This window comes from Eucyclogobius newberryi, unplaced genomic scaffold (assembly GCF_026437365.1).
Source record: "Eucyclogobius newberryi isolate DKJ021-1_F unplaced genomic scaffold, fEucNew1.0.hap1 SCAF_18, whole genome shotgun sequence".
In the NCBI taxonomy this organism is placed as follows: domain Eukaryota; kingdom Metazoa; phylum Chordata; class Actinopteri; order Gobiiformes; family Gobiidae; genus Eucyclogobius; species Eucyclogobius newberryi.
In genome coordinates, this window is record NW_027315812.1 from 23589400 (window position 1) to 23603589 (window position 14190).

The following is a 14190-nucleotide window of genomic DNA, read 5'->3' on the forward strand; positions in this document are numbered from 1 at the left end:
AAGCTGTCTGCGAAGCCGGCGGGAGGGAAGGACGGGGGAGGAGGGTGGGGCTGGCTGTAATCTGTGGTAGCTGTGGGGAGGGCGGGGTCTGGTCCTGAGGGTGGGAGCGGAGGCGGGGCCAGGCCTGAGGGCGGCAGAGGGGGAGCCAGGTTGGGTTTGGGTTCAGGGGGGGGCTGTCTGTAGTCCAAGTCTGCGTGAGGGGGAGGCTCTGGGGGCTCGGGGGGCCGCTGGTCTGGAGGTAGTATGGACATGCCCCCAACTTCAGACACTGGAACACACGAGTGGTGAAAAGAGTCATTTACAGTGTGGAGACGTGGGGAATACTTAGGAATAAATGAGTTTGTAAAAGTATCAAATCACATTTATGACTATTAACATTTTAAATCATGTCCGGGACTAAGGCTGCAACAATGAATCAACTAATCATGTCTTTACGACTTGAATCGTTTTCAATAAAACACTTTATTCTTAATTATCTATATCTATCTGTCTTCAGTCTCCAATAGAAATAACTGCTAGACTAGTCAACTATTAAACTAATGATTCGTTACAGCTCCAGGAGCATTAAAGGACAAATAGTACTTTAATGCTCCTGGTTTGAAGGATATTTTGTTATCCTTGGGAAATAAGAGGACTATGATTAAAAATTACGATTTGTATTTCCTTTGATACATGTTGCAACCAGAGTATTGCCATCAATTTAAAGTGATACTAATGCGATCCTTACCTGGAGACACGGGGCTGGGCTCGGGCGGTTGCTGGGCGTCCGGGGCAGCGGCTGGAACACTGCTGTTGTTCTCTGCTCCTTCTGCTGCGTCGCCGGGCTCCTGTCTCTGGGCCTGCTGGGCCTGGAGCAGCTGGGCCAGGAGCATTGTCATGGCGGTCTGAGTGGCTGCGACCTCTCCTTCCGGGATACAGGCTGGTTTGGGCGTGGGGGGCGAGGGGGGCTTGGGCATCGGGGGTGTGCGGGGCACTCCTGTGGGCTGGGGAACTTTGGCAGGCGCGGGTTGTGGAGGCGGCTCCGCGGGCTCCGTTGGGGCCAGGGCTTTGGACAGCTGCTGCAGCGTCTCCTGGTTCACTTTAGTGCCCATGACTTGCACGAACTGTGCCGTGTTGGCCGAGGTCTTGGCCTGGCCCAGGAAGTTCAGCAGCACCGTCAACTGCTCCTGAGTCAGCTGCGAGTGGGGGCCCTTTGGGTCTGTGCAAGAGGCACGGAAATACATCAAGCCACAAGCAACCAGGTGGTGTATAAAAAAATACAATATTGCAATTGATGTTTTAGAGATGTACTGGATATTCTAATTTTACATAATTTTTACATATAATTCCTAATTTTACCATTTACAGCAAAAAGAGCTGATTAAATTATTAATTATCAATTATCTTGTGTAACCTCCCAAACAAGGTATAAAGTAATTCTTCTGCACTTCTGTGGTTAATTGTTTTATACAATACTTGAACCTTAACCATGGTTAATGGGGTATTAAAATATCATCTGAATATTGTTCTGGGGAGATGCCTCCACAGACAGCAGTGGGACTCACCCAGCAGTGCAGAGGCAGCTGTGTTTGGAGCTTTCAGAGTCCCAGGGACAGGAAAGCCCTGGGGAGTGTTGCTGCGGCTGTCGTCCAGCCCCAGCTCTTTACGGGGGGCTTTGGGGGCCGCCAGCTCCTCTGGCATCTGCTTCTGACGTCGACGCTTCTTACTCCACAGCTCATGACAGTCCTGCCACAGAGGAAGACTGGCAGAGACGGACAGGTGAGAACAGTCAAGTGAAACACAAATGTGTAATATTCACATGTGTAAACATACTCTGGTGGGGGCATCTTGTCTGGGTCCACGTCCTTCAGGAACTCACTGCCCAGCGCTTGTTCGGCCGTGCACCTTTTGCTGGGATCCAGGTTCAACATGTGATCAAACAGGTCCAGGGCGGCTGGAGGAATACTGGATAAAGGAGACAAACATCCAAGTTACTGCAGTAGGACTTTGTTGAGTTAAGTTTCTAACTATTAGCCACTATAACAAAGTGAGACAAATGGATTTCATTTTATTACAGGTTAAAGGCGCAATGGACGATTTTTTGGCAATTTGAGACCTCAGGTGGAAGTGCACATGCCACTCCCCCGTGCGGACTGATACAACACACACGTGCGTTTGTTTATTAGCGCAACGGAGCGCATCGCATCGCTCGTCTCCCGTAGATTTCTGTCCACTTCTGCGTCAGCTCGAACTGTCTTTCTCCGTCTTCATTTTGCCCCGTACACTGAGGGAACTATATTATGATAGATCCATGCGCTTAGGCACGCGGAAACGAACCGCACGCGGCTGCAGGTGAGCGATAGGTGCGTTTTATGATTGATACGTGGCAGGACAAATGATTTATCCACGCCACGAGGAAATATGATAAAAAAAAATGCTGAAAAATCGTCCATTCCACCTTTAAGTAAGGATGTGTATGTATACATAACTGAATAACCCATTATATAGCAGCCATGAACACAACAAACTTACAAGGCAAACTCCTCTCGTAGTCGTCTCCTGTATTGTTTCTTTGGTTTCATCGTGTTGAAGAAGGGAAGTTTTATGACATCAGGCCAGACAGCAGGGCACGGACTCCCACAGATCCGACTGCAGGTGAAGAGGAGCCATTTAGAAAGGTTCAATAAATAGAAAATACTGGGGTCAATTTTCTTCTTCAAACCTAATTAACTCCAACTGCGCCAGTTCTTGATTTGCTTGAAATATTGGTCTCTTAGTGAAGAGCTCTCCGAGAATACACCTGGAAACATCAGGAGTTGTTATTTTCATATTCTAGAAACTAAGTGTGCAAACACACCACAGCAAAATGGGGACTAAACTCAGAACTAAAGTCTAAGTTTGAATTCTTACCCGCAACTCCAAACGTCGATGGCAGGGGTGTATCTCTCCTCACCCAGGAGCAGTTCTGGGGGACGATACCATAGTGTGATCACTTTGTTGGTGTATGGCCGGCTAGAAAAAATAAAAACAAACAAAAAGAGTTAATGCAATTATTCAAATGAAATCAGGTCATAAATCCTACACAGCTGGTAAGACATGGGATGCTTTAAACTCACCTTTCCTCAGAGTTATACAGCCGAGCGAGCCCAAAGTCAGCCAGCTTTATTTGACCTCTGAAAAGTGAACACACACATTAAACACCAGCCTAAATGATAGTTTAGGGACTGACTGTATTAACTCACTTGTTATTGAGCAGAATATTGGAACACTTGATGTCCCTGTGAAGAAAGTTTTTCTTATGGCAGTAATCGAGGCCCTCCAGCAGCTGGCGCATGAAAGACTTAATATGGCTCTCATTGAAATGAACCAGGCCAGACTCAAGCAGGCCCATCAGGTCGTGGTCCATGTATTCAAATACTAAATAAAAAGCACCTGAATAAAAGAATCAACAAATGCATTAAGTTTGTGTTTTACAAACTCAAAATGAGTGCGTTTAGTACAAGTCTTTTAACCTTTATCATTTTTAAAGTCCAGCGCATCCTCCTTATCTGTAACTATCTCCTTCATGTTTATGATGCTCTTGTGGTTAAGTTGTCGCAGGATTTTGATCTCTCGGATTGCTGTGATTGGGAAGCCTTCCTTTTCATTGTCCAGTCTGACCTTCTTCAAAGCCACCATCTCAGCTGTGGAGAAACCAATGCATTTATCTGCCAGATCAAACATTCCTAACCACATTTTCTAAACTTATTCTCTGAATACTAACCAGTGTCTTTGTCTTTAGCTTTGTACACTTGCCCATATGTTCCCTCTCCTGTGATGCCAATGATCTCAAATTTGTCCACACAGCGTTTGCCCCAGTCGATTTCGATCTCTTTAATCTCACCATATCTTGGTCCACATATTCTGGAAAACAAACCTGGTCAGCCACAAGCATGACATCTACGGTGCATACAAATAACACTGCACAACAGCATACTTGGGTCTTCTGCGGATAGTTTGAGACTTTTTCTCGTCCATTGGACTGTGAGGAGACACAATGCTACAAAGAAGCTCAGGAGGCAGGGGCAGATCAGTCAAAAGGGGTCGAGCCTTCCTCTCAGACTTCTTCTTTCCTGAGAGCATGTTGTCCTTCAAGCTATTAAAAGAAAATCATTAAGTACCAGATAAAAAACGCAACTTAAAACTGAAAAACCCAATACTTTACCTTTCTCCCTTGTCTGTGTTCTCCACTGCAAGCGGCATTGGCAAAGACAACAAACTAGCTCCGACTGAGGCAGTGTTTTTGTCCTTTTCCTTCAGTGGTGCGGCTGCTGGTGCTTTCCTCTTATCACGCTGTAGTGAATCCTCTTTGCTCTTCCCGTCCCTGTCCTTTGACGTGTGGTGCTCACTGCTCCTCTTGATGGAGCGGTCTGGGGGAGTGGGTGGTGCACTCAGTGGAGGGGTCCGGGGCCCTTTCTCCGGAGGGGGTGACGGGGGCCGTCCTTTCCGTGAGGTGTGGTTGGTCTTGGGACTGGGCTGGTGCGCAGAACCTTTGGTCGGAGTAGATGTGTTGCTGGCATTCTTGGCTTTGGCTGCAGCTTCAGCAGCTTTAACCTTTTTCTGCTTGCTCAGTTCCGCAGCGAGACTGGATTTGAACGTGAGCGTGCTCGGTGAAAGACTCGATGGACGACTGCGAGAGCGAGTGTGACGGTGGCGACTGCGTGAACGAGAATGTCTGGAGGAGGTATAGGGACTTCTGCTGCGGGAGCGGGCAGAACGCCTACGAAGAGCACAGAAACAGACCTCAGATCAAATGTCACAACTTTTTAGAATGAGAGTCTCATCTTGTCTCACTGAAGCAACAAAAATCATGACACGTTTGTTAGGGACAGCAGGAAGATCACAATTGGCATGGTTAATACTCCATTCAAATTAACCTTTCATTATTATGTAATCACACATGAATCTTACCTAACATCTGGACTTGGGCTCATAGACTTCTTGTAAGGACTCCTGGACCTTTTCCGGCTTGCATAAGGACTGGACCCAAACTCTCCTTGTTCATAAGGGGTGTGTCGGCCATAACTTGGTGACCTGCGCCAGTTGGCTGGACTGGCTGGGGAACGTTTCCGTTTGTTGCTAGAGTAAGAACTGGGAGACTTTGAGACACCATATGATCCATATGTATCTGAATCTCTGTTGTAATGTGTGGTAATGGGAGAGAGTTTTTTGCTGCTATAAGGTGGACTTCTTCTAGATGCCGGTTGGTTAAAAGCAGGAGATTGGTAATTGTAAGATGTCCCATAGGGACTTTCTGTTTTCAACCCAGGACTCCTCCTGTATGCCCTGAGATCTTCTCGATCTTCTCTGTAAGCCAGAGGAGCTTCTCGATATGCAGAGGGCGGCTCTTTATCAGGTCTCGTTTTACTCCTGTGCCCTTTTGAATCCCTTTTATCTGCAGATTGTGAAGTTGATGTCCTCTTTCCATTTCGGTCACTGGTTCTTGCTGTGTCTCTCTGGTTTTTAGAGCCACTTAGGCTGGCTCCACTCCTAACTTTAGAGTCCTTCTCGCGGCTCCTGCGCTCCTTTCTCCTGCTCAGCTCCCTGTCCTGTTTGACCTTTTCTGATGGTCCTTTAGTTTGACCCTTACTCACACTAACCACCTGACGACTTCTGGACAAACTTTTGTCTGGGGATGCTGGGCCGTTATATTCACCAATGTCAACATCACTGAGTGGGTCCCCCGGCAGACTGTCAGCCAGTGGGTCAAGTTTAGGCGAAGGGCTCCCAGAAAAGCGCTCCGACTGCGAGCTCACGTCATCGTACTCTACCAATGTCTGAAGTTCGGCGTCTTTTTCAAACGCGTCTTTTCGTTCGTGGTTGTGTGCCCCTGTCAGTCCTGAGCGGCACAGGGTTCTGTCCCTGGCCTGTCTGCGCCTCTTCTTCTTGGAGGTAGACGGTCGCACCTTGTCCCGGTGCTTGTCCCGCTGGCCGCTGCTGCGCCTGTCCTGCCTGATAGCATTTCTGTGTGCAGAGGGGCTGCGAGCCCGGCCCTCCCGGAGCACCTCTGTGTTAGGCATTGGCTCCACACACGGATAAAGGACGTGCTGGTTACTAATGCTAGTGAGTGTAGAATGTGTGCCTTCTCAGCTGGGGCACTTGTTCCATGGAACAAAACATTGGCCTAGCTGGGAAAGGCTAAATAGCTCACAGACTAGCGAGCTGACAATTGGTAAGCCAGCTAGCTAGCTGCCTGTTAGCATTACAAAGCCCACTATGTGAATGTTATGTGCCACAGAAGACTGTTTAGCAGTCAAGTGTCCGTAGAAATTGTAACATGATACACGTTGTGCTTGTCATTGTAGTTCGTCAATAAAAATAAGCGCCCAAATACGCACTCAAAACGAGTTAGCCGATGCTAGTGTGCTTAGCCGCTAGCTAACGAGATTCGGCTAGTCAGTCGCATTTCACTTCATGGTCACAGCTCCCACCTGCAGCCCCGTCGGTGTCCACAGCAGTCTGTGCTGGGAAGTTGTGGCTCCTGTTCACGCACAAATCCATTCAGAACATTGCGTTACATTGAAAGAAACAAATCCAGTCTCTTCCCAAATCTCCTCTCGCTTCCCATCACTCTGCACTGTGCAACAAGGAAGTGCTCACACGAGTTAGCCGGGGAGCCGCTGCTAGGTTAGCACAGAGTTAGCTCCATGCACTGGAGCCGCGTCTTTCTCTGCACACATAGTCCAAGCCGCTCAGCGAGAATGCAATCAAAACAATGAGCAAATAGTCCGCTGCCTTCACGCGTCCAGGAGAGGTGCGATATGCGCCGGGGACTTCATGGACACCCACAACTTGTCCTCCGGGGCAAAATGCCCAAATTGGTCCCGGGATGAGAGTAATAATACAGTAACTTTGTTGGTGGTGGCTAACGGTACCGCTGCTCCGGGCCCAGACAGCTTTCAAACTGTAGGCCCGTGCGTCGGCGTCAACCAATGACGCCTGTGAACGTAATCCAGATCAGCGCGTACGTCACTCACGAGGGGAACCCCTGCCCTCCGCACGCGCGAATACAACTTATAACAGCTTTATAGTTCACACTATATTTGTTTAGTACCGCGGATAAAAGAGCAACACACACACACAATTATTAGTAATATCCACTTTATTTGCCATTTCCAAATAAGTCACAAAATGAGTTGAAATGTAAGCATTGCACCTTGCATTTACCAACATATAGGCTACATTAGTGGTTATGTCTAACATAAGTAAACATGGAGGAAACATGTTATTAAAAACACACTCTGTCATCCGATCAGGACAAATCTATTCCCTACTGGAGTAATGATATTTATATAAAAGGCAAGTTAATTGAATACCCAGTAGGAGAGAACGCTCAGAGCTTTCACACATTTAGTTAAATATTACCCACCAAACCCCCTTGAAAACATTTGGGCCATCATAGTATAAGCTAACACACAAATCCAAAAGTAAACAATAATGACTAAAAGTAATCGATTCAACAGAAGCAATTTGAATCTTGATATCACAATTGAAACAATGTAGACAACATTGAGAGTTTTCGTCTGCGCCTTCTGCTTACTCTGAGGTGTTTCAGTCATGTCTTGGTTAACTACAAGTTAGCCCTTACGCAAAACTACATTTTAAGCCTTCAAGTCAACAGCATTTTTGAATTTTTAGTTCAAAACATGCCTCATTTCTCCTCCTCCACACTAACACACTGTGCTTTTCAATGATCAAGTAAAACATGATTTGTAATAGCAATGTCAATTTATGTTACAAAGTTACAAACACCTTTATTTTAATTTACAGGCAAGCTTTTAAGCGAATCTCAGTGACTTTAGTTTGCTGCAGGTAGTGTTATAGATACATTCTTTCAAATTCCTTATTTTGCATAGATTTTAGATTATGAGAATTGGTTTCTTCAGAACTTCATATCTTCCTCTCAAAATTTAAGGTTTGTAAGTGTAGGTAAAATTAAGTAAAATGTTGGACAAGCTCAAGCATCAGTCTTATTATATAAAAGTATAATATATTAAATGAAATAAAGATTAAAAGATACAAAAACATTGTGGTTGGAGGAAAGCAAAGCATGTTTCACAGTGCAGTTTGGTCTATGTGTAACCAAATCATTCGTCAGATATGAAAATTATTGAATCTTTTTTCCAAATTCTTACACTGACAGACAATCTTCAGTCCAGAAGCCAATTTTCCGGGTTAAGTATTTGTTAGCCAAGGACATAAATATGTTTTTCCTGTAACCACAAGCTCGCATCTTAACTATTACAGTCAAGTAAAAGGGGAGAAGTGACCACATTCACAAAGGACAGAGGCCACAGTGATGCGCTCGTTTCTTGGCCGTGAGAAAGTCTTAAGACATATCCTCTTCCTCCCATCTTTCCCGATATTTACACACCGTTTACATACACGCCCGCCACGGCACAAAGCTCTTCGTGGTGACGTTAACCTTCTTATCATTCGCCTCTAAAAAGTTTGATGGGCACTTGTATGTGCTAGCAAGCGCGATTCTTTGGTGAACTGTTTTTCAGTCATTTACGCCTTCATATTGTCAAATCTATGGGGTTTCATTGCAACAACCGACACAAACAATAATAATAATAATTACATAAACCTGCTCTAAAAGTAGTTTTGCCCCAGTACAGATATTCATAGTAAAAGCAGGAGAAAAATAAGACAGATGTTTGCTGTCTGAATCCAATTATAGAGCGTGTTATTCTTCGCCAAACAGGAAGTACACTGTTAGCATGCTAGTTGTTGTTAGCTTAACTGGATGGCAAAACTGAAAACTTGAGAAAATCCCTTGTAAAGGAATTAGGATGCAATGACTGCATTAGCGAGTTTAAAATGTTTTTCACATTTTAAAGACAGTGAAAAATATGGTAAAGCACCTTTAATTCAAACTGACCAAAATTTTAGTCTAATAAAGGAAATAAATAAATACAATTATGATAAATTAGTATAATTAAAAGTAGTCAGGATTTTAGAGTTGATGTAGTGCATGTAGTGTGGACCGAGGGGCAAAAAGACAAAAATAAGAACGATTTAAACATATAAAAAGGAACAGAGCACAAACTGGAATGGCATCAAAACTTCAGCTCCGGCTTTGTTTCAACAATAGCCCGTTTGTGTGAAGGAAAAACAAACAAAACAGCTATACAAATTGAGCAGTGCAATGTACGTGTCCCGCGGTGGCACTTTTGGCTGCGCTAAAGATGGCTAGGCATTAAGACTAGAATGTTTTGACCAGGGGTTTTCCACAACTGAATTTTAGTTTCATATTCCCCTTTGAATCTGTGACTGCTGTTGTTTTATTTTGTACTGCACAGTACTCTGAATATACTATACACATCAAACTTTACAATAAAATGTTTTGGAACATTTCAAGGCTGTCAAGATTAGGCCTAAATGAAAACACCATCCACTTATTACACTCTGCGCTGTGGTTAAAAGAGAGTAGTACGCACATTATTTTGGAGTGTCAGCACATACAAAATTAGAGCTATAATGGTGTATGCAGTGCCACGTTACTACTACCTGTCCTACTGGAGCTGAAAGTCACGGGCAGGTATGGGCACAAAATAAATGCAAAAGTCTGAGAAATGTATCTGTACGCAAAGCAGTGTACCTGCTTTTGTTTACCACTATAAAATGCAGCATCTCTCTCGAATTCTCTTGGCCAAACTTTTACTTTTCTTCTTCCCGTTCTTCTCTTTGCTGTCCTCCATTTTACGCGCTCGGATCTCCCTCATGAGGTCAAAGAACACCTGTCACGGAGAAGATGGGCGCTCGAGTCAGTCAAGTCAACAAACTTTGTATAAACGTCCAATATAAAGTGTTGAAAATGTATAAATTATCTCTAAAAAAAGGTTTTGGTTAGACAAGTCACTTCACCAGTTAAAATGATTGTATATGCTGACAAACTAGAGGTCGGCTCTCATTTTTTTCCAAATTATCTTTATATGATATTTAGATTATATTTTCACAATGCATCAGAAATATAGTAAAACAATCCTGTAAATGTCCTGGTTGAAGTTCAAATATATCACAAAACATGAATGGACCATAAAATTAACCACAAAAGAAATATCACATTATACTTTAGATTACACCTGACATTTTTGTCTCCTTTTGAGGTCATTTTTAATAGTTTTGATTATTAACTCCAAAACAACAATTGCATCATTATACATTTTTGATGCATTTCTCCCCTTTGTAAGAATTGTACCTAGTTTTGTCTGGACTGATAAATTTGGTAAAGTTTATCCTTGAACCGACACCTTAACAGCAGTAAAATGATCCCAGGAGCCATGTTGTCGGGGGCTTCACGCCACTGGTTGGGTCTCCCAAGGCAAACACCAGACAGGTATCGGCGGACCAGGCGGATCGCAGCTTGTGCTGTTACAGAGGGCGTCACAGAGGCAAAAACCCGGGGCTGGGAGGAGTTTGGAGAGGCTATGGAGGGGGACTATCGGTCGGCCCCAAAGTAATTCTAACAAACTGTCCGGCGCCTCAGGAGGGGAAGCAGTGCTTCACCAACACCTTTTATGCGGGTGGTGACCTGCTGCATGATGGTTACCGTATTTGACTAAATTAATTCATGCTTAACAGTCGTACATTTGTGTTGATGACATCATAGAACTATGTTCATTTTCAACAGATTTTCAAATTTCTTCACACACTGCTAGGGATGTAATGATAGCCTCAGCTTGTAATTCGTTATCTTGTGACAGCCCACAATATTAGTGTTACAGTCCTTGGCTTATGTAGAAAGAGACAACTGATAATGTTAAAAACAAATCTTCTTAAGTATATTGTGTAGGCACTGACCTTGTCGACATTCGCCCGGGTCTTGGCAGAGGTCTCCACGTAGCACACGCCCCACTGCTCAGCGCGTGCCTTGGCTTCTTCTGCGCTCACCTGCCGCCGATCGTCCAAGTCTGACTTGTTACCGACCAGGAGAAAGGGCACGTTTTCATCTTCTTTCACCCGTAGAATCTGCTCTCTGTACAAAAACATAAGAACATTCATATTTACTTCAAACTAAATGACAGCTTAAAACATGTTTCACTTATTTACAACATTAAAACTGACTGAAGGTAACTAAATAAATCTGAAATTTGATACGTAATCTAGGGCTGCAACAATTACTCGAGTAAATGGTGTAATTAGATTACAAAAAAAAGCTTTGATTATAATTTTATATCAATGATTTTTAAATTTATATCATCAATGATTTTAAATTTAAAAACATGTGAATCTGTGGCGCTTTCGTTTCACACAGAGCTTGTTTCACGCTGACCTGAAGCAGCTAAAGCACAACTGAGGAGAAAGCGGCAAGTTTGAAACTCACAAGTGTGTGACTGGGAAGAGTTTTGTTGTGTGAAAGAGCACGGTATTTTGACCTGTAACTCTGCAGAAATGTTGCAGCATTAGCTCTGTGTTTCGTTCACTTTAGCCTCTTGTGTCCTCTGAGCTCTTTCACACAGCAAACTCTGCTTCCCAGTCAAGCTCGCAAGTTTAAAATCTCTTCTCTGTTGGCCTTTGAAACAGCAATACATCCATGGAAACTGCAGCGAGGACCGCGATTATGAAACAGAAAGTCTGCTTTGACGGGGCAAAGACACAGAGGCTAAAGTGAACGGCACACGGAGCTAACGCTGCTAAATGCAGAGTTACAGCTCAAAACACCAGGGATCACTGGTCTCGCTTCTTATTTTAAGGCTACTGTAACTGTTCAGTCTGTAACAAGTTAATTAGTCCTTTAAATACAAACAGAACAGCCTGGACTGGTGAAGTGAAATATTGCAGAGTTATTTTAAGCAGAAACTCCTTATTTGTTTTTTTTACCATAAACTATAACATTTATTTAAAAGAAGATTTATATGTTTTTAAAAAGTTTTACCCATTTACACAAAAATTAACAGATTACTTGATTAATCAAAAAAAATAATGGATAGATTACTAGATTACTATACTCTTATATTACTCTATAGCTGCAGCCCTAATGTAATCCATCAGTTAGTTTGCATAGAAGTAAATAAAATGTCATGTCATCTGAAACCCAGCAATACTGAACCTGAAGTCTACTGTGGCTGCGAATGACTCCAGCTCAGTGATGGAAAACACACAGAGGAAGCCCTCGCCACTGCGGAAGTAGTTGTCCCGAATGGCAGCATAGTCCTCTTGTCCAGCCGTGTCCAGGATGTCGATCTGCACCTCCTCTCCGTCCAAAACCACTTTCTTCCTATAACTGTCGGCTTTGGTCGGCTCATAGTCCTCCACAAACTATCAAAGGAAATATTTTATTATATTATATTATTTATATAGAAACTCAAGATGAAGTCTCAAACTGAAACATGAAATGAAGCACAGGCTCACCTCGTCATACATGAACTGGAGAGTGAGGGCTGATTTGCCCACGCCTCCACTGCCCACCATGATCACTTTGTGGAGGGCCAGAGAGTTCTGGCCTTTAGGCTTAGCGGCAGCCATGGCTTTGTGTAAAAAGAGATTGGAGTGTGGAGAGGTGAAAGTTCAAGGTGATTATTATGAGAAGGCTGCAGTAATCAATCCGAGTCTCCAAGAAGCTGCAAGCACAGGAAGGAAAGGTTTGTTTTGTCATCATTTCTGAGGCTCTCACATCTATAAAAGTGGTTTTGCCCGTCTTTAAAACTAGACATTGTCACTATAACAATATTACAATACACTGTGTGCTCAGTGCACGGCCCTCTTGTAGAAGGTGCCTGATATAATAAAGAGCTTCTAATAATAACATATTGATTAAAGTTGCACACTGAAGTTTAAATCTAAAAAAGGACAGTTGATTTGGAGATTATGTATAAATTCGCATAGAAGTTCAACTTTCTTTTACCAATGTTAATCAGATATTCATGGTGGAAGGTTGTTGTGTTATAGTTAGTTAACCTTGATAAACAATGCCATGTAGTCTGTATTTTTAAAAAACTATCTTCAAGACCAAACAGTCTTATCCACAGAGGTACAAGAGCAAATACACACCGACATGTCACAAACTCTTGTCCCTTTAAATGTGTGGGAACAACATGATGTGGAGTGACTGCTGAGCTCTTCCATCAGAAAGGCCTTTGCTAAGCAGCGATAAGGACGGGAATCCAGCCAGGAGGTCATTATACAAATGAACCGAAAGCTCAGCTGGACAAGACTAGATTTAGTGGAGTTCTGAAGGCGCTGTCATTCACCTCTGAGCTTCTTCAGTTTGAGAGGAAATAAATAACCCCGGGCTGCATTTTAAAAGCACCATTAGCAGTGGAATGCACTTGCATTAAGCCGACTACTTTACACACGCAGTGCTTTTAAGATCACGTGAAGATGCACTTTTCTTACATTTAATTCCTAACTAATGCCAATAAAGCATCGCTGTAACTACATTAGAATAAATAGAGATATTAACCAGTCATTAATCTCGTCATGACTTTTAGCAAAGCCATGACTAATGCAATAATGAGTCGTTTCATCAGAGCTCACAGACTTTAGCCTCGACATGATCTCACCTTTACTCCATGACAGACAAGTGTTCTCTTTGAGTGTCATTCAAAGTACCTGCTGCTGGATAAAAGGACGGGCAGGTGGCGGCTAAAAGGCTAACCCGCTCCTACTGCATCGAGCCCACGATTAAAAAGATTTAGCACCAAAGACACATTATACTACGAGCAATGTCAACACACCACAGACGAGTGTTTTGGCATCGTTTTCCAGCCAAACCGGCGGCTAAAAGCGGCTAGCGCGTGATAACAAGCAGCTAATAATCATCACAACTAAACGGTCCAACGTAAAAATTGCAAAACGAAACACAAAAACCTGACTTATTTGCTATTTTTAACTCACAAAACGCACCACGCACCTGTGAAACGACCACGTCCGAGTTGGCAGCGTCCGGGCGAAGGCGTTTATAGGAAGTGAGATGAAAAAGACCTGACGTTAGCTCGCTCGCTGTTAGCCGCCTGTTAGCTCATGGCTAGCGCTGAAGCTAACTCCGGAGACTGGGAGGAGGAGGGAGCTGCTGCTAACGCCAGACTGACTGCGCGTCCTGCGGACACGGCTCGCTCTGACAACGCCTGCCCCGGTCCCACCCGCCAACCCGAGACCAGACAACCGTATCGAATTTGTCCGAATGCATCTGTTCATTTGAGACGTTTGTGACTCGCAGGGTTCTAG

At 43.8% G+C, this 14190-nt stretch overlaps 2 protein-coding genes across 2 annotated transcripts in view; both read right to left on the bottom strand.

Annotated features, from left to right (window-relative positions):
* Positions 1–6935, bottom strand: part of cdk13 (cyclin dependent kinase 13) — a 7953-nt gene extending 1018 nt beyond the window's left edge. Inside the window, exons 1-14 of the mRNA XM_072451141.1 lie at positions 4930–6935; positions 4184–4738; positions 3956–4114; positions 3743–3882; positions 3492–3662; positions 3222–3411; positions 3096–3152; positions 2890–2991; positions 2702–2779; positions 2512–2628; positions 1813–1944; positions 1545–1741; positions 728–1198; positions 1–268 (exon numbers count right to left, since the gene is read on the bottom strand). The exon at positions 1–268 is cut by the window's left edge and continues 1018 nt beyond it. Coding sequence (XP_072307242.1) covers positions 1–268; positions 728–1198; positions 1545–1741; positions 1813–1944; positions 2512–2628; positions 2702–2779; positions 2890–2991; positions 3096–3152; positions 3222–3411; positions 3492–3662; positions 3743–3882; positions 3956–4114; positions 4184–4738; positions 4930–6038 — 3746 coding nt within the window. The 5' untranslated portion in view covers positions 6039–6935. The remainder of the gene's footprint in view (positions 269–727; positions 1199–1544; positions 1742–1812; positions 1945–2511; positions 2629–2701; positions 2780–2889; positions 2992–3095; positions 3153–3221; positions 3412–3491; positions 3663–3742; positions 3883–3955; positions 4115–4183; positions 4739–4929) is intronic.
* Positions 6936–7102: 167 nt separating this feature from the next.
* Positions 7103–14032, bottom strand: ralaa (v-ral simian leukemia viral oncogene homolog Aa (ras related)). The gene is made up of 5 exons (XM_072451142.1): positions 13877–14032; positions 12376–12584; positions 12074–12282; positions 10825–10999; positions 7103–9761 (listed from the first exon to the last, which is right to left on the bottom strand). The coding sequence occupies exons 2-5, from the start codon at positions 12487–12489 to the stop codon at positions 9639–9641; spliced, it is 621 nt and encodes a 206-aa protein (XP_072307243.1). The 5' UTR covers positions 12490–12584; positions 13877–14032; the 3' UTR covers positions 7103–9638.
* Between the last annotated feature and the right edge of the window lie 158 nt (positions 14033–14190).